General features: G+C 37.5%; 1 protein-coding gene and 1 long non-coding RNA gene across 2 annotated transcripts in view; one reads left to right on the forward strand and one right to left on the reverse strand.

Annotated features, from left to right (window-relative positions):
* LOC101140357 (uncharacterized) overlaps window positions 1-515 on the forward strand; it is a 28,043-nt gene extending 27,528 nt beyond the window's left edge. The window contains exon 4 of the long non-coding RNA XR_002005523.3: window positions 420-515. This is a non-coding gene — a long non-coding RNA (uncharacterized lncRNA). The remainder of the gene's footprint in view (window positions 1-419) is intronic.
* Window positions 516-1,652: 1,137 nt separating this feature from the next.
* Window positions 1,653-20,828, reverse strand: part of VEGFC (vascular endothelial growth factor C) — a 127,507-nt gene continuing 108,331 nt past the window's right edge. The window contains exons 5-7 of the mRNA XM_031009899.3: window positions 6,160-6,266; window positions 5,526-5,859; window positions 1,653-2,377 (exon numbers count right to left, since the gene is read on the reverse strand). Of these exons, the coding sequence (XP_030865759.3) occupies window positions 2,263-2,377; window positions 5,526-5,859; window positions 6,160-6,266 (556 nt within the window). The 3' untranslated portion in view covers window positions 1,653-2,262. The remainder of the gene's footprint in view (window positions 2,378-5,525; window positions 5,860-6,159; window positions 6,267-20,828) is intronic.

The raw sequence follows: 20,828 nt of genomic DNA on the forward strand, positions 1-20,828 counted from the left end.
AAAATTAATGAATATATCAAATGTAAAAATGATTGGCCAGATCAACAGTAACAGATTACATAACGTTTATTTATATTCCTTTTGGCTCAAATAAGATGAAAAAATGAATCTTAGCTGAATTTCAAAGATGATGAGCATTTTATACACTAGGGATTGTGATTCCCTGTAAGATGAAAAGAGGTTATTTTGATCTCAATTTTCGTTTTGTAATCACCCATTGTCAAATTTACTTTTCAAAGTTTTTTTTTAAACTATTCTTAAGTTTGAAAACTTTCTAGACCTTAGCCAGTATGTAGAATGCCCAATGTATATGTTGACTGGTGATAAGCTTCAGAGCCATTGTTACTAAAAAATAGAAAAATAGTCTATAATTCGTAAATGAGAGTGTTTTGAAAGACTGCTTTCCTTTTCTTTTCCAGGACATAAACAACTTTACTTCATGAACTAGATGATAATGCTGTACAGAGCACACAGCTGGAATTCAGTAACCATTGCATTAAAACCATTTTTTAAAGTTAGTATTCAAAACAGGATATTTTCAGGGCACTGACTTCCTAATCAAACAGTTTGAAAGAAAACATTATTTTGTAGCAAAATATATAGATACTGATATTTTGTATCATACTGATTTGTCACCTATACCAGTTAAAAATGTTTTAGTGGGCTCCTGTAGTCCCAGCTACTCGAGAGGCTGAGGCCGGACAATGGCTTGAACCCAGAAGGCGGAGCTTGCAGTGAGCCGAGATCGCACCACTGCACTCCAGCCTGGGCAACACAGCGAGATTCCGTTTCAAACAAACAAAAATGTTTTAGTTAAATTAATGTGCTACCTTTACATGCTTATGAGGAATATTTTCTCTTTTCAAGACTAATTATTTTTATACAGTAGTTATGACATACCAGTATATAATTCTCTGTCAACGAACAAACCACTTATTTGGTTTTATTTATGCAGGCAAAATCTTTGTTTTAGTAAAAGGTATTTTAGGCTGGGCACGGTGGTTCATGCCTGTAATCCTAGCACTTTGGGAGGCCGAGGTCTGTGGATCACTTGAGGTCAGGAGTTCGTGATCAGACTGGCCGACATGGTGAAACCCCATCTGCACTAAAAATACAAAAATTAGCCAGGTATGCCGGCACGTGCCTGTAATCCCAGCTACTCAGGAGGCTGAGGCAGGAGAATCACTTGAATCCACGAGGCAGAGGTTAGGGGCAGTGAGCTGAGATCACGCCACTGCACTCCAGCCTGGGCAACAGAGCAACACTGTCTGAAGAAAAAAAAAAAAGATAAAGGTATTTTAGTGTAATGCCTTTTTGAAAATGAAACAAGCACTTCAATTGTGTGGCTGAAATGTTTCCTTTTAAACATGCATGAGTATTTAAATATTATTTTTAGTTTTTTTTTAAAAATGTATTGGATAGGAGCACCTCCACTCACAAAAAGTATTTTAGCTGGCCAGAAAAAGTCAAATATTTAGAAAAGATTATTTTTGAGAAAATATTTTAAAGCCATTTTAATATATACTGCAGGCTTTTCTACCAAGGTAAGATTCTGAACGTTCTCAGAGAACTGAATGACTTTTAACCACAATGCTAAGTAGTCTGTCTTACAAGATGTTTCATATTGATTCACTTGGTCATAAATTCAAAAGTATCATGTACTAAAATGTTTATAATCATTAAACATATAAGAGATGAAGCAATAGCATTCTGTTGTCCTCTGACACTCTCTTTCACAGGATCATACTTTTTATCATAGTAATACGTATGTGACATCTGGTTAGAGAACAAAAAAGGGCAGAGAAACATCAGTGTCTTCATGATAGTAGTTTTCGTTCATCATGTAAGATGATAATGGACTGAACTTAGCAGCTTATAATACAATTTTCATTTTATTTTAAACATATTTTTGCATGATATAAAAATATTGATCACAGTGAGTTTTACCAATTGTTGTTGCTATAAAAATGAATGCAGAAACAATATTTTTAGTGGAAATAAATTATATAGTCATTCTTTTAAAGAAATCACAAGATAAAAATCTTGGCTGTTTGGTCATTGGCAGAAAACCAGTCTTTACAAGGGGCCTTTTGCAGATGAGCTCCAGTCCATTTCTGTAAAGTTATCCACATGGTTCAGGAAAGACAGACTTTTGTCTTTGTTAGCATGGACCCACAAGGGTCTCTCTGTTCACAGACAGTTTTACTGTGGCAACACAGTTTTCCATAATAGAAAATCGATGAACTGGAAAACAGTACAGTCTTAGCTCATTTGTGGTCTTTTCCAATATGAAGGGACACAACGACACACTTCTTCACTATATGAAAATCCTGGCTCACAAGCCTTCTGGCGGTTCGTACATGGCCGTCTGTAACAGCTAGGAGAACAAACAAGAACACACTTACGTTAAAGATCAAGGCAATGGATTCATTATGCTACCAAGGTATTTCTGTGTTTTTAAATTTCAGACTGGAATAAAATTACTAATTTTATGATGAAATTGTTCATAGGTTTATAAAAGTTTGTTTCTGCTTAGAATTACAACATTTAAGAGGAACGGAAAAGCCTTAAAATAAAAGTATTGCTTGCTGATATAACAAATGGAAGGATGAGGTATTGTAAGCATTAGTTCCTTTGAAGTGCTCTTTGCTTCATGGGTGAAAGAAACATAAAACAGAAATTCTGAAAGTGAACACTGAAGGTCTGCTGACTTACTGTGATCACATAAGCATGGCAGAATTCACACGAGTCTGGGACTTGTATGGGACCCAGACTTCCAGGCAATTAAACCCAGCCATGTTGGCAGAACTGTGGTCCTCAGTGAGCAGCCCCACCCTCACTCTTGTGTCTCTACTTGGCAGCTGGCTGCATGACGGTGGCTAACTCTTCCTTTCCACCTTGGCTCCAGGTGAAACAGAGGCATTCTGGGGCAGGGAGGTGAGAAGGACAATACTCAACAGCGAGGGTCCCCTTCCTCCCATTCTAGACTTCCAGTTTCTAGTAGCGGTGAGAGGACAAATTACCAGTTGGTCAGTGTGTCTCCTGCCCTGTTGCTCCAGTGAATTGAGGCTTCGTTTTTTGAGACAGAGTCTTGTTCTGTTGCCCAGGCTGGAGCGCAGTGGGACAATCTCGGCTTACTGCAACCTCCGCCTCCTGGGCTCAAGCCATTCTTGTGTCTCAGCCTCCCGAGTAGCTGGGATTACAGGTGTGTGCGGCCACGCCTGGCTAAGTTTCTGTATTTTTCATAGAGCCAGGGTTTTGCCATGTTGGCTGGGCTGGTCTTGAACTCCTGGCCTCAAGTGATCTGCCTGCCTTGGCCTTCCAAAGTGCTAGGATTACAGGTGTGAGCCACCATGCCTGGTGAGAATTGGAGCTATCTTTGAAAAACATTTTGGAGTATGAGCATGCCTAATGTGTGGGAATAGGTGTAAAGGGAAAAGTGCAAGATGACCTGAGGTGGAAATCAAAAGTGTGCTATAAAAAACCCTACACAATTTGGTTTTGACATTTCATTTATTTGGCTCTAGAAAAGAAAGCATGCCTAGTTAATTTTTCTTAAACTTTGCAAATGCAAATTCATAGTTATGACTACTGGTATTCCTCTACTAAAAAGGGATATGATACTTAATGATCCACAAAAGCTGTTAATTAAGGCAATGAACCAAAGAATATATACTCTGCCTACCGCACTTTGTAATAGATATTAAGAGAGAATGAGGAGAATATATATTTTCAAAATATGATATTTTCTCTTTTGCTCCAATTTATATCACAAAGCTTGGAATTATACACTTAGAAAAATGAATCTAGGATGAGTTGCAGTAAACAGAAAGTCTTTTTGAAAGAATGTATAGTATTAGGAGAAATGCAATGATAGAAATATTGTCTGCGTTCATATAATTCTGTAGAAAAGTAGGTATGCAGACATAAGAATTTCAGATTTTTCAATGTATACTAAACTCACTCAAGAAGAATTCAATATAAAACATAGTTTAATAAGGCTTAAAAAGATTTAGTATCTATATCCTTCTGAAAATAGTAGCATATACATTTTTGAAATGTCCTCTTGGTTATTACAGTAGGAATATAAAGGTAAAATTGGAATATAGTTCTTTCTCAAAATAAAATTATACCTATGATGTACTTTGCAGTATAAGGGAAGAAAAATATAATCAATGAGATAGCCAGATCCACTAAAGCCTTTTTATCCAGTAGCTAAAATATTACTTTAGGAAAACCACCAAAAATATACATTAAAATAAGGACACAAAACTCTTGAGAATAAAAAGATGAACTCGTTATATACTGTGGAAAAATAATAATGAACATTAGTGAAGATAGTAAATAAATGAAATACAAGCTTTTTTCTGTTAAAAAGAACATTATCTACCCATATGTAAAGAATGGATGTAAAAAGAGAATCCAGTGAAAGTGATTAAAAACAAATGGTCTGAAAATTAAGTAGACAACTAGGAAAGTACAATGTCATGTCATAGAAGAGGTGAGCTTAAAGAAAAAGGCCATGGAAAGGACAGGTTACCTAAGGACAAAATTCTCTATTGGATTTGGCAACTATGAGGCCAATGAAATGTTAAACAGAGGTTTAACATAGCACTGTAGGCCATAAACCAGGTTTTAGTTGGTTGAATACATGGTAGATGAAAGAGGTGAAAACAAATGCCTCGTTTTTGAGCAGCTTTGAAGAGGACAGACCTGGGTTGCTAAAGTTTGCTCAGCTTCACAGTAAGAGGCTAATAAAATAGAAGAAATTCGGGAACTTTTATAAACTGAGGGGAAAAAAAGTAGAGTTGAAGATGTTCAAGTTACAGAAGAAAGAAGGAATGGCATGAAGCAATGTTGAAGGAATGTGGAGAAAATGTCAAACGCACAGGTCTGGCTTAAATAGTAGGATCACCTTATTCTCTGAGATTAAAGAGGAAGAGGTTTCGGGATTAACACTGAATGTGCTTGAGTCGAATAACTTCATTTTTTTTTCTTGATGCAGAAGAATGCAAAACCAAGTTTAAGACATGAGTCTTGGGTACCTTTAACAACATATTCATTTATTTCTGTAATTCTATCAAATACTTAGCTATGTATTTTCATTTCCAGATATAATTCTATACCAGTGGTACTCTCCTGTCCTTTGTTTGTAAGTTTTGCATAAAAATTGTCTGCATTTAGAACAGCTGTCCTAAATTATGTCTGAAGGCATCATACTTTTTGGTGGGGGTGAAGTGGATTGCCTGTAGGTATTTTGAAAATATCCCACAGGAACCACTAATTTAGAGTATATTCTGAGCTTGGATCTAATTTTGATCCTCAAGGCTCCTGTCTTGCTTTTTTGGAAGCAAATCCAGTCTCATGCAAGTTTAGCATTGGTTAAAAAAATATAAGATTTTTGTCTTTCAGAATGTATTGGCCTCATTCTAACAAGCAATTGTTACTTTGGTTAAGAAAACTGCTTTTGGTTTAGAGCATATTTCTAGTAAGATAAATTAATATTCTTCATGAGGATCTCTTACCTGCATGTTTGGTGGTGGAACTTCTTTCCTTTTAACAAGCATTTCTGTGGACTTTCTGTACATTCACAGGCACATTTTCCAGGATTTAGGGGTTGATTTCTGGGGCAGGTTCTTTTACATACACACTGGCATGTGTTTTCATCAAATTCTCGGTTGGCCCCACATTGGCTGGGGAAGAGTTTGTTTTTACAGACGCACTGGCATGAGATTCTGTCTAGTTCTTTGTGGGGTCCACAGCTGGCAGGCCGAAGCCCCGCTCTGCAGACACACTGACAGGTCTCTTCATCCAGCTCCTTGTTTGGTCCACAGATGTCATGGAATCCATCTTTTGAGTCTAGACAAACAGTCAGAGAATCTTTACTATACCTTACTTGGTTCTGGGTGTGGCATGAAACAAAAGCTTTTAAAAGCATCTTCCTTTTGTATGTTTTCCATCAAAGGATCGGGTACAAACATGAGTATGTTCCTTTATAAAGGAGTTCAAAATAATACCAATGTGAAGTAGAAAATGTACTATTTTTTAGTCACTTATTTCGAAGAATGATGAATATTGTATGTGTGGTTTTAATATTAGAGTATGTTAATCACAATATAGACCCCTGGCATTTAGTCTTTAAAGCATCATTCTGCTTACCATCTCCAGCATCCGAGGAAAACATAAAATCTTCCTGAGCCAGGCATCTGCAGATGTGATTATTCCACATGTAATTGGTGGGGCAGGTCTTGTTCGCTGCCTGACACCTTTGGAAGAAACAGACGAGGTTTAGCAATGGTGTAACTGGTACCTAGAAAGGACCATCTCTGCTCACATATGTATCAAAATAATGCTTATAGAAAAGCTTTAAAAATAAAAGAATTATGAAATAAAATGTGAATGTTTTCTCCCAAACTCTCTCTACCCACAACTGCTATAAAATTCCAATTCCAGAGGTGATCACTGTTTGTGGTATGGTCATAGAGGACACCAGACTTTTATCTTTTTAAGGCAAACACATTGGTTTGTATAATCATATAGGGTTTTAGCTTGTGAAATAAATAAGGTAAAACCTTTTGCTTTAAAATTTCTTTTTTCCATTATACAATATATCATGGACATTTTTATATGTCATTGAGTAGAGTTCTGCTCCATTATTTTTAGTGGCTATGTAATATTCCATACAAAAGATGTACCATTATTTATTTTATTCATCTCTTAGGTAACTATCTACATCACTTTGATTTTGGCTTTTCCAAGCAATACTGGAGGAAACATCTATGTAAATGTATCTTTACTGACTTATTTCTGAAGCACAGATCCCCATCTTGTAAAGCCTCCAGAAATGCAAAATTTCCACTCTGTACTCCCCCAAAAAGTTATCAAAGATATTTTGTTTCATTGTTATTCTAGCTCTTTACTTCCTTCCCTCCCTCCCTCCCTTTCTTCCTTCCCTTCCTCTCCTTTCCCCTTTCTTCCCGCCTTCCTTCCTTGTTTTAGAGTAAAAATTATGAACCTACAGGCTTCAATCAAGTACCCTAATTGCTCCTTTGATGGTCCAATGGCCCCACTGTTGCTACCTGAGACCCCTCTCTGTTGGTGCCCACGTGACATGAGCCCTCTCTGGGGTGAACATATATCACAAGCTCAGCTTGCTCATTTTCTCCTCCACACCTGGAATCAGCCATTTCTTCAGGAGCCCTAATTCTCTTTGTTGGAAAACAGCATTTTAGAGGCTATCATTTGAGATCAGAAGTGTTTAGTGCCATCAGATCACATTACTACTAGACCTTTTCAGGGGGCAGAGCTAGAAAAATGCATGTATATCCTGTAGAATGTTTTCCTAGTTAATATTTACCCAGTAGAAGGATTTTTGGTTTTAAATATCCTAATTTACAGGATATATATCAACTTCTCACTACCTCATTTTTTCATCTAATGTTGGTGTAGACATCAAATAGAAGTATTTATTTATATCTTTCACACTCATTATATATTGTAAACAACTTTATGTGCTGGAAGAATGTTGAGTTACATTCCAAATTGATAGAACATAGTAAGAATCCTATGTAGCCATCTTAACATGTGCATTGAGTATAAACAGACAGGCCATTTACTAAGAAAGTTTTGCGACATACTCAGTGTGACAATACATCTTTCTTTTAATAATAGCCTGGTAACTCTTACAGCATCACATAGAGGAATTTTTCAACAGAAAAACAAGCAAATCTGCATTTTGCAAACAAAATGCAGCTTGAACATCTTCCTTCAGCTTGAACATCATTTCTGAAGATTTACCAAAGCTTTCCTGTCCAGCAAGTCTCTACAGCATCTACTAGACACAGACATGGGGAAGGTCTCTTCATTCCTCTTCATATGACAGTTTGTCGAAGATTGCCCCCTTGTCCTCCATCCACCCATCACCTTCTGCAAATAGCAATGACTGATTTGACCTTTCTTTGTCCCTTCTTGAGTTTCTTCAAGAGTCATTTCTCCTTTAGCAAGGTGAAAAACAGTCTATTATGGGTCTTTTACTTATTTTAATTTTGGCTTTTAACTTTTTGATTGCTGTGTTATTTGCTATGCTATACCACAAAGTGACAATTTCTCATACAGCATATACACGGTCCATGTAACTAGATACAAAGCAACTGTATGTTAGCAACAGCAATAATTGCTGATTAGGAAACAATATACATTTTAGATTTTATCAAGATAGTTTGTCGCTTTTCTACGCTTTCCTACAGGCGTTATTAGGTATCAATTATTTTGTAGGAAATAGCTATGTTTTGGTTTACCTTCCATTCACTATAATTATTCCCATTTAGAACAGAAATGTGCTCTCAAAATCTATTTTTGGGAATAGATTACTGATCTTAAGCAAGAGATTCCTGCATACATTTTTAGAGAAAAAATTTCATACTGTTACTTCCAAATCCAATTAACATTACTGGATTTTAATGTACTACTTTGACTTCATACTAATAACTTCCATGAAAACCTTGGCTTCTAACAATCTTCACATAAACTGTTATTTGCTTTAACCTGCATATATTATGTACTTCTATGTTCTTACTTTTGAAAACGTCAAACATGTATGTAATTATCAGAGTTAAGACCATGAGAAAAATGTACAGTCAGAGAAGTTCTGTATCATCAGCAAGTTTCTTTTTTTTGGCTTTTTGGTTTATGTTTTCAGGGTATCTTCTTGCCAAAAAATTGCATATATGTTTTTTCTCATTTTGTTACACAGATGATAGCATCCCTTACACACTATTGTAAACCTTGTTTTTTTCACTTATCAATATTTCTTGGAGAACATTGTACCTTCCTAATAATTTTAGGAATTCCAAGGGCAAGTCTCTACTCATTGCGCATTTTTGTCATTATTTTCTAGGTTAATCATGAACATATATTGTTCTAGATAAAATGCAGACAGTCAGGACTTATCCAAAACAGTATCATTCTTTTTAAAATTGATATCCTCTTGATTGTTAGCATCCTTCCATCAAATATGATACAACTTATGTTAAGTTCTATAATAGCAATGCAATTAATCCTGGCTGCATGAAACTCATAATCTTCTTCTATAAATTATGGTAAAAACATTTTGGTTATGTCGCTTCTGTGTTGATTGATATATGGTTTAACTAACACACTGCCATGTTGGCATCAAGTGGCCATTATACCGTGTTGGTAGAAAGGCATCTTTCATTTTACCAACATGTGATTTATACTGCCATTACCTAAGCCAGTGTTATTCCAACTGCTGCTTGCAACCCATTAATGAATCATGAAATCAATAACATGGGCTCAGAAATGCATTTTAAAATGTAATAGAATGATATGTAATAAAATACAAACCAATAGAATGCATGTGATACAGATTGGTTCCTAAAGAAAGCACCCTGCTTCAAAAGTGAGGAGCAAGTTCTTGGCATTTAAAACTTATCAGGCAAAAATGGTGGGCAGGGGGTCAACATTTCCAAAATATTGTTATTTTAGAATGAAAGGAAATGTGGTCATGATGGATAGAGGTTTAGTAAAATTTGGTTATCTCCTTTACGTTTTAATCTCCAAAGCATTTCTCCTTACAGAAATTTCTCTTCTAGTTCTGAATATTAAAGTGTGCATAAATACTTTAAAGGTTTATAATTATGTTTTTTTGTATAGTGTATTTATAAAAGACATTGATTCAAAGACATTCCATCTGCAAAGCAAAGCAGGGAATTGCACAATTATTTGCAAGGTATATCTATGTTGAGAATCATGTGAATAAACTAACTTTCCTATCCCCCCACCGACCCCACCACACACACACACAGACACAACCACAATCCTGCCTATAACCTGTATGAAGGATAAAGATGCTTTTATCAGAATTGTTTCATTGATTATTTTCACAGCTTCACTTGACTTTGGTTTGGCAGCTATTGCTTTATGCTGGTTAAAATCACGTGACAAAAATATGAGTATATGTGTTTTTCAAACTAAAGAACAATGAATTTAATGATAAATAAAATCTTAGTTTGCATTTATCTCTCCTTTGAAATATTAAAAGATAAATGTATTCCAAATATGTTCTGTTACATTATATTCTAAACATTGGGTAATAATTACCAGCTCTTGGGGAGGAGCCAAGATGGCCGAATAGGAACAGCTCCAGTCTACAGCTCCCAGCGTGAGCAACGCAGAAGACGGGTGATTTCTGCATTTCCATGTGAGGTACCAGGTTCATCTCACTAGGGAGTGCCAGACAGTGGGCGCAGGTCAGTGGGTGCGTGCACTGTGCGCGAGCCGAAGCAGGGCGAGGCATTGCCTCACGTGGGAAGCGCAAGGGGTCAGGGAGTTCCCTTTCCTAGTCAAAGAAAGGGGTGACGGACAGCACCTGGAAAATCGGGTCACTCCCACCCGAATACTGCACTTTTCCGACGGGCTTAAAAAACGGCGCACCACGAGATTATATCCCGCACCTGGCTCGGAGGGTCCTACGCCCACTGAGTCTGGCTGATTGCTAGCACAGCAGTCTGAGATCAAACTGCAAGGCAGCAGCGAGGCTGGGGGAGGGGCGCCCGCCATTGCCCAGGCTTGCTTAGGTAAACAAAGCAGCCAGGAAGCTCCAACTGGGTGGAGCCCACCACAGCTCAAGGAGGCCTGCCTGCCTCTGTAGGCTCCACCTCTGGGGGCAGGGCACAGACAAACAAAAAGACAGCAGTAACTTCTGCAGACTTAAATGTCCCTGTCTGACAGCTTTGAAGAGAGCACTGGTTCTCCCAGCACGCAGCTGGAGATCTGAGAACCCGCAGACTGCCTCCTCAAGTGGTTCCCTGACCCCTGACCCCCGAGCAGCCTAACTGGGAGGCACCCCCCAGCAGGGGCACACTGACACCTCACATGGCAGGGTATTCCAACAGACCTGCAGCTGAGGGTCCTGTCTGTTAGAAGGAAAACTAACAAACAGAAAGGACATCCACACCAAAAACCCATCTGTACATCACCATCATCAAAGACCAAAAGTCGATAAAACCACAAAGATGGGGAAAAAACAGAACAGAAAAACTGGAAACTCTAAAAAGCAGAGTGCCTCTCCTCCTCCAAAGGAACACAGTTCCTCACCAGCAACGGAACAAAGCTGGATGGAGAATGACTTTGATGAGCTGAGAGAAGAAGGCTTCAGACGATCAAATTACTCTGAGCTACAGGAGGACATTCAAACCAAAGGCAAAGAAGTTGAAAACTTTGAAAAAAATTTAGAAGAATGTATAACTAGAATAACCAATACAGAGAAGTGCTTAAAGGAGCTGATGGAGCTGAAAACCAAGGCTCGAGAACTACGTGAAGAATGCAGAAGCCTCAGGAGCCGATGCGATCAACTGGAAGAAAGGGTATCAGCAATGGAAGATGAAATGAATGAAATGAAGTGAGAAGGGAAGTTTAGAGAAAAAAGAATAGAAAGAAATGAGCAAAGCCTCCAAGAAATATGGGACTATGTGAAAAGACCAAATCTATGTCTGATTGGTGTACCTGAAAGTGATGGGGAGAATGGAACCAAGTTGGAAAACACTCTGCAGGATATTATCCAGGAGAACGTCCCCAAGCTAGCAAGGCAGGCCAACGTTCAGATTCAGGAAATACAGAGAATGCCACAAAGATACTCCTCGAGAAGAGCAACTCCAAGACACATAATTGTCAGATTCACCAAAGTTGAAATGAAGGAAAAAATGTTAAGGGCAGCCAGAGAGAAAGGTCGGGTTACCCTCAAAGGGAAGCCCATCAGACTAACAGCGGATGTCTCGGCAGAAACCCTACAAGCCAGAAGAGAGTGGGGGCCAATATTCAACATTCTTAAAGAAAAGAATTTTCAACCCAGAATTTCATATCCAGCCAAACTAAGCTTCATAAGCGAAGGAGAAATAAAATACTTTACAGACAAGCAAATGCTGAGAGATTTTGTCACCACCAGGCCTGCCCTAAAAGAGCTCCTGAAGGAAGCGCTAAATATGGAAAGGAACAACCAGTACCAGCCTCTGCAAAATCATGCCAAAATGTAAAGACCATCGAGACTAGGAAGAAACTGCATCAACTAATGAGCAAAATAACCAGCTAACATCATAATGACAGGATCAAATTCACATATAAAAATATTAACTTTAAATGTAAATGGACTAAATTCTCCAATTAAAAGACACAGACTGGCAAATTGGATAAAGAGTCAAGACCCATCAGTGTGCTGTATTCAGGAAACCCATCTCATGTGCAGAGACACACATAGGCTCAAAATAAAAGGATGGAGGAAAATCTACCAAGCAAATAGAAAACAAAAAAAGGTAGGGGTTGTAATCCTAGTCTCTGATAAAACAGACTTTAAACCAACAAAGATCAAAAGAGACAAAAAAGGCCATTACATAATGGTAAAGGGATCAATTCAACAAGAAGAGCTAACTATCCTAAATATATATGCACCCAATACAGGAGCACCAAGATTCATAAAGCAAGTCCTGAGTGACCTACAAAGAGACTTAGACTCCCACACATTAATAATGGGAGACTTTAACACCCCACTGTCAACATTAAACAGATCAACGAGACAGAAAGTCAACAAGGATACCCAGGAATTGAACTCAGGTCTGCACCAAGTGGACCTAATAGACATCTACAGAACTCTCCACCCCAAATCAACGGAATATACATTTTTTTCAGCACCACACCACATCTATTCCAAAATTGACCACATACTTGGAAGCAAAGCTCTCCTCAGCAAATGTAAAAGAACAGAAATTATAACAAACTATCTCTCAAACCACAGTGCAATCAAACTAGAACTCAGGATTAAGAATCTCACTCAAAACTGCTCAACTACATGGAAACTGAACAACCTGCTCCTGAATGACTACTGGGTACGTAACTAAATGAAGGCAGAAATAAAGATGTTCTTTGAAACCACCGAGAACAAAGACACAACATACCAGAATCTCTGGGACACATTCAAAGCAGTGTGTAGAGGGAAATTTATAGCACTAAATGCCCACAAGAGAAAGCAGGAAAGATCCAAAATTGACACCCTAACATCACAATTAAAAGAACTAGAAAAGCAAGAGCAAACACATTCAAAAGCTAGCAGAAGGCAAGAAATAACTAAAATCAGAGCAGAACGGAAGGAAATAGAGACACAAAAAACCCTTCAAAAAATTAATGAATCCAGGAGCTGGTTTTTTGAAAGGATCAACAAAATTGATAGACTGCTAGCAAGACTAATAAAGAAAAAAAGAGAGAAGAATCCAATAGATGCAATACAAAATGATAAAGGGGATATCACCACCGATCCCACAGAAACACAAACTACCATCAGAGAATACTACAAACACCTCTACGCAAATAAACTAGAAAATCTAGAAGAAATGGATAAATTCCTCGACACATACACTCTCTCAAGACTAAACCAGGAAGAAGTTGAATCTCTGAATAGACCAATAACAGGATCTGAAATTGTGGCAATAATCAATAGCTTACCAACCAAAAAGAGTCCAGGACCAGATGGATTCACAGCCGAATTCTACCAGAGGTACAAGGAGGAACTGGTACCATTCCTTCTGAAACTATTCCAATCAATAGAAAAAGAGGGAATCCTCCCTAACTCATTTTATGAGGCCAGCATCATTCTGATATGAAAGCCAGGCAGAGACACAACAAAAAAAGAGAATTTTAGACCAATATCCTTGATGAACATTGATGCAAAAATCCTCAATAAAATACTGGCAAAACGAATCCAGCAGCACATCAAAAAGCTTATCCACCATGATCAAGTGGGCTTCATCCCTGGGATGCAAGGCTGGTTCAATATACACAAATCAATAAATGTAATCCAGCATATAAACAGAGCCAAAGACAAAAACCACATGATTATCTCAATAGATGCAGAAAAAGCCTTTGACAAAATTCAACAACCCTTCATGCTAAAAACTCTCAATAAATTAGGTATTGATGGGACGTATTTCAAAATAATAAGAGCTATCTATGACAAACCCACAGCCAATATCATACCGAATGGGCAAAAACTGGAAGCATTCCCTTTGAAAACTGGCACAAGACAGGGATGCCCTCTCTCACCACTCCTCTTCAACATAGTGTTGGAAGTTCTGGCCAGGGCAATTAGGCAGGAGAAGGAAATAAAGGGTATTCAATTAGGAAAAGGGGAAGTCAAATTGTCCCTGTTTGCAGATGACATGATTGTATATCTAGAAAACCCCATTGTCTCAGCCCAAAATCTCCTTAAGCTGATAAGCAACTTCAGCAAAGTCTCCGGATACAAAATCAATGTACAAAAATCACAAGCACTCTTATACACCAACAACAGACAAACAGAGAGCCAAATCATGAGTGAATTCCCATTCACAATTGCTTCAAAGAGAATAAAATACCTAGGAATCCAACTTACAAGGGATGTGAAGGACCTCTTCAAGGAGAACTACAAACCACTGCTCAAGGAAACAAAAGAGGATACAAACAAATGGAAGAACATTCCATGCTCATGGGTAGGAAGAATCAATATTGTGAAAATGGACATACTGCCCGAGGTAATTTACAGATTCAATGCCATCCCCATCAAGCTACCAATGACTTTCTTCACAGAATTGGAAAAAACTACTTTAAAGTTCATATGGAACCAAAAAAGAGCCCGCAACACCAAGTCAATCCTAAGCCAAAAGAACAAAGCTGGAGGCATCACACTACCTGACTTCAAACTATACTACAAGGCTACAGTAACCAAAACAGCATGGTACTGGTACCAAAACAGAGATATAGATCAATGGAACAGAACAGAGCCCTCAGAAATAACGCGGCATATCTACAACTATCTGATCTTTGACAAACCTGACAAAAACAAGCAATGGGGAAAGGATTCCCTATTTAATAAATGATGCTGGGAAAACTGGCTAGCCATATGTAGAAAGCTGAAACTGGATCCCTTCCTTACACCTTATACCAAAATCAATTCAAGATGGATTAAAGACTTAAACGTTAGACCTAAAACCATAAAAACCCTAGAAGAAAACCTAGGCATTACCATTCAGGACATAGGCATGGGCAAGGACTTCATGTCTAAAACACCAAAAGCAATGGCAACAAAAGACAAAATTGACAAATGGGATCTAATTAAACTAAAGAGCTTCTGCACAGCAAAAGAAACTACCATCAGAGTGAACAGGCAACCTACAAAATGGGAGAAAATTTTCACAACCTACCCATCTGACAAAGGGCTAATATCCAGAATCTACAATGAACTCAAACAAATTTACAAGAAAAAAACAAACGACCCCATCAAAAAGTGGGCAAAGGACATGAACAGACACTTCTCAAAAGAAGATATTTATGCAGCCAAAAAACACATGAAAAAATGCTCACCATCACTGGTCATCAGAGAAATGCAAATCAAAACCACAATGAGATACCATCTCACACCACTTAGAATGGCAATCATTCAAAAGTCAGGAAACAACAGGTGCTGGAGAGGATGTGGAGAAATAGGAACACTTTTACACTGTTGGTGGGACTGTAAACTAGTTCAACCATTGTGGAAGTCAGTGTGGCTATTCCTCAGGGATCTACAACTAGAAATACCATTTGACCCAGCCATCCCATTACTGCGTATATACCCAAAGGACTATAAATCATGCTGCTATAAAGACACATGCACACGTATGTTTACTGCGGCATTATTCACGATAGCAAAGACTTGGAACCAACCCAAATGTCCAACAATGATAGACTGGATTAAGAAAATGTGGCACATATACACCATGGAATACTATGCAGCCATAAAAAATGATGAGTTCATGTCCTTTGTAGGGACATGGATGAAATTGGAAATCATCATTCTCAGTAAACTATCGCAAGAACAAAAACCCAAACACCGCATATTCTCACTTATAGGTGGGAATTGAGCAATGAGATCACATGGACACAGGAAGGGGAATATCACACTCTGAGGACTGTTGTGGGGTGGGGGGAGGGGGGAGGGATAGCATTGGGAGATATACCTAATGCTAGATGACAAGTTAGTGGGTGCAGCGCACCAGCATGGCACATGTATACATATGTAACTAACCTGCACATTGTGCACATGTACCCTAAAACTTAAAGTATAATAATAAAAATAATAATAATAATAATAATTACTAGCTCTTATACTTTCAACATCATAGCAGGCTATTTTGTGCATGCTATTTTTGTGATTCTCTCATATTCTACACTGTTTGCCATGGAGGTTTTCCTACACTTGGAGATTTCTTGACTCCTCAAATCCACATTTAAGGAACTAAAACATGCTATCACCTTTTGTTTGGTCTTAGTCAGAACTGAGCTGAAATGTTATTCTTTTTCAAAGAGCTATAATCTGCTATAATCTTTTATATATATGTATATACATATACATACATATAATATTCATGCATTTTTCCAGCTTTATTGAAGTATGATTGATAAATATTGTACATATATAAGGTATACAAAGTGATGTTTTGGTGTATGTATACACTGTGAAATGATTACCAAAATCAAGCTAATTAACATAGCCACACCTCAAAGAGTTACTGTGTGTGGCGGGGAGTTGGGGGGTGCAGTGAGAATACTATTGAGTAGAGTAACTATGCTGTACTATACGTTAGGTCTCCAGAGCATATTCACCTTGTAACTGCAAGTTGTCACCTTCTAACATTTCCCCATGTCCCCCACCCCCAAGACTGTGGTGACCACTCTTCTATTCTGTATCTACGAATTCTACTTTTCTAGATTCCATATATAAGGGAGATCAGTAATACGCATCTTTCTGTGTCTGGCTTATTTCACTCAGCACAATTTCCTCCAGGTTATTTCATGTTGTTGGAAATGACAGAATCTTTGTAATATATTTCTAATTGAAAAAAATTAACTGCACCTTGATTTATGTTAAACTACTTATTGATTTACTTCCTCAGATCTCTCTTAAAATACTTCACAGATCATTCAAAATGAATGATAACATTAATGTGAATTCAACTGTAGCACATGACGATTTTCTTGAAAGGCAAATTATTTCTATAGATATGAACTGTGTTATTAATCAAGTACTCTCATTGGAAGCTCTTTTAATAAGGTTTTTCACAACAACACAACAAATGAAAATTTGGCTTACCATGTGGCACCTATGGTTCCATAGCTGTGTCCCTCAAATAGCCTTCCTATCTCTAGTCTTGTTCAATGGGAAGTGTGAGCCACCAGCATTAGTGAAACCCATGTTTCAAGGCAGGTACCACAAGCTCTCATGCATTCCTTCAGAGCATCGTCATGTCACTCAGCGGGTTATCCAACAGGATGTTCTGTACCCCATTAAAGAAACAAATAAGGGAAACCTGACTCCATTAATAATCTTGATAAATACCAAAATAGGGTTTTGGTTTTCCACATGCCAACTGCTGATGTTATCTAAAGTTCAAACTTGTAATTGTATTATGAAGAACATAGATACAGACCCTTCTTGCCCAAGCTTTCTGTCTGAATAGCAGCTGGAAGAGCAACTATATTCTTTCATTGTCAGAGCTACAGAGCCCTGGGTAAAAATGCTTCAACAATTTTGTCCCAAATATCTTTGAACTGTCATGTTCATCTTGAGTTTGTTATGCCTGACGCTTGTATACACTTGACTATGTACACAGAGACTGATTTGCTTATACTTTGGAAACAGCAGTTAATAGTGAATGGAAGGTGGTTAAGTAAAAGTGGCCTTTATATTCAACGTTATTAAGTAACTTCTTCAGTACTACAGGTAGAAATCAGAAATACATATATTTTAGGTTTTATATAAATTGTTAAAAAGGCACATGTTTAATAGTACGTATCAAAAAACACAGACTTATCTTCTGTTGTACTGATTTTTATTGATTCTGCATGAACTTGTGTTAGTGTCTGTTTGTGTTACTGTTTGCTTGTGTTCCATTGGTCTACTGACAGGGAGAACAGTGAACAGAGTTGGGGTTTGTTCAGATGTTAAAGGAAAAGATGGTGAGTAGGATGAATCAATGAAAACTCCATAGTTGTAACAATTTTGCCAGTCTTAATATTTGAAAGGCTAACACAATCATTGCATTAATTTAAAACATGGGTTTAGGCTGGGCACGGTGGCTTACGCCTGTAATCCCAGCATTTTGGGAGGTCGAGATGGGCAGATCACCTGAGGTCAGGAGTTCGAGACAAGCCTGGCCAATATGGCGAAACCCCATCTCTACTAAAAATATACAAATTAGCCAGGTGTGGTGGCACGTGCTTGTAATCCCAGTTACTCAGGAGGCTGAGGCAGGAGAATCACTGGAACCCGGGAGGCAGAGGATGCAGTGAGCTGAGATCACGCCACTGCGCTCTAGCCTGGGCAACAGCATGAGACTCTCGAAAAAAAAAAAAAAGGGTGTTTATATGTTTAATTTTTTCCTTTTTGTCTGAGTATAAATTAAGCAGTAATCTGCCACATAAAAAACTCACCTAGTCTGAGACTGACTTGGATATAAAACATGTCACATTGTGTGGTCACCAACTGACTAAGTACGGGACTTAACTGAGTTGGAAAGCCACCAGAACTGGGGATGGGGACACAAGGAGAGTAGGATAAGTATGGAAGCTTGTGATTTTCTGCTCTACTATTTTTTATATTTTCTTGGATATACAAGCTTGAGAGAAGTATTGGTAGGTTGAAACAATGGAAAATCCATGGTTACTGGATTTATCAGCTTGTCACGTAATTCAAGGATAAGTAACCAGGAATTAAGAAAAAAGGTCCTTCAACAACAGCCGCTGGTCTCATTACCTTGTCACAGCCATACGTCATTAACAGAAAAACAAAAACAAAACAATGATGACAATAAAAACATGTTATGAGGGTATAAGAGTTGATATGACATCAAAGTGGCTGGTTGATGCCAGGAATACAGGGGAGGAGAAATGAACAGGCGGAACACGGAGACTTTTAGGGCAGTAAAAGTATTCTGCATGATACTGTAATGATTGACACGTCATTTATACATTTGTCAAAATCCACAGAACTTACACCCAAAAAAGAGGGAACCCTAATGTAAGCTATGGATTTTAGTTAACGATAACATGTCAGTATTGGCTCCTCAACTGTTACAAATGTACCATGCTAACGCAAGATGTTAAAAATAGAGGAAACTCGTGAAAGAGGATGTTATATGAAAACTCCCTATACTTTCTGCTTTTTCTGTAACCTAAAATGGTTAAAAAATGTATATTAAATTTTAGAGAACAACTGGTAAATCTGGTCTAATATGTTATTAACAAAAATTGTCCATGTGTTTGGTTAAATGTAACTTTAAACTTTAGGACAATCTTTGATCTAATAGCCCCCAATTCTAGGCAAATCACTGCCATAATTTCAGTGCAGAGATGTATTGATGCAATCTCCTCAGCTGTATATATTTTGCTGTTATTTCTCACAATCTATCAGCAAGCCATAGGAATGTTGTGCTTTCAATTATCGTATTTTAGAAGGTAGAAACAAGACTGTCCAAAGGCAGGCAAACTATATATAAAAGTTACCTTCCCTTTACAAAAACAGTAATGCTCACAGCCTGGAATCTCTTGCCTGAGTTCCATTGGTAAATCCATTCACATCAACAGGTGATCCTTTGAAGTGTGAGACAATGTTTAGATAATGAGCTTTATAGGAAAGGGGATGAACAGACATATGACTTACGATTTCAAAAATAACTGTACATGGACATAAAGATTTTGAACTGGCAAAGAGGATAATTTCAGGGGAGACTAAAGATGCACGTTTTAAAATGCTGAAAAACAGTAGTTTCTGATGATCTAGTATAAGACTGTGGTCCAATTAACTGGAAGCTAAGCTATCTCTCCATTTCTGCTCTGATATAGTTTATTGGATTTATGTTATTAGGCTATTTTGCTTCATTGTCTTTTGGTAAAGCAATAATGTATAACCTTCAAATTAAAAAGGAAAGAGTGAAGCATTATGGCTAAAAGTACAACTTATGGATATTTAAGCATCTAGGCATTTGGACTGAGGATCTGTTAAAGATTAATAGACCAAAAACACGGAGACTTCAAGTTCCAAATCAAAGGTTTCCTTGGCTATAAATCTACTCTGTTCCTTGGAAATAAGACACGTTCTCATAAGAATAAGATCTTCTTAAATAAACCCTAGTAAGTTTAACTTCTTGCAAGCAAATAAGTTTTACTGAGTAAACAATGTCAACATTTTAATAAAAGAAATAAAAGGCAGCAAATAAATAAATATGCAAATTAGCCTTCAGGCTAGATTTATCCATTTTTTTCTCATCTTTTTTCATCCCTTTTCTCTTTTTCACCATGACGCGACTGTCTTCCAAATTGAAATAATACCTATCTTCTATATTTATTATCCATTAAAAATAATTCAAGATTTCTTGGCTATGCTGAACATTGTCTTGTCAATCATTCCTCTACCCAGAAACAACCTCTGCTCCCCTAATACCTCTACAGAATAGGTGAAATTCCCTAGGCTGGTGCTCAAAGCTTTAGAATCACAGTATTGTGTTTTCATTTAATATCCAATTGCTTTCACAGCTTAAGACTGAAATCAACCTGGTTTATTAACTGTGCACAGAACGTGTTATTTTATTACATCTTTAGGGACATTGTCCATGCTAACCAAATAACTAATAAATTTAGCACTATTAACTTCAAGGTCCTTGTCTATTTAACATCATTCTCTCCTCTTTGATTGTACTCTCTTGCTAATCTGTAGTGTATATTGACTTCCCTATAGTACATTGTCACAGAAT

Source organism: Gorilla gorilla, chromosome 3, assembly GCF_029281585.2.
Source record: "Gorilla gorilla gorilla isolate KB3781 chromosome 3, NHGRI_mGorGor1-v2.1_pri, whole genome shotgun sequence".
Taxonomy (NCBI): Eukaryota; Metazoa; Chordata; class Mammalia; order Primates; family Hominidae; genus Gorilla; species Gorilla gorilla.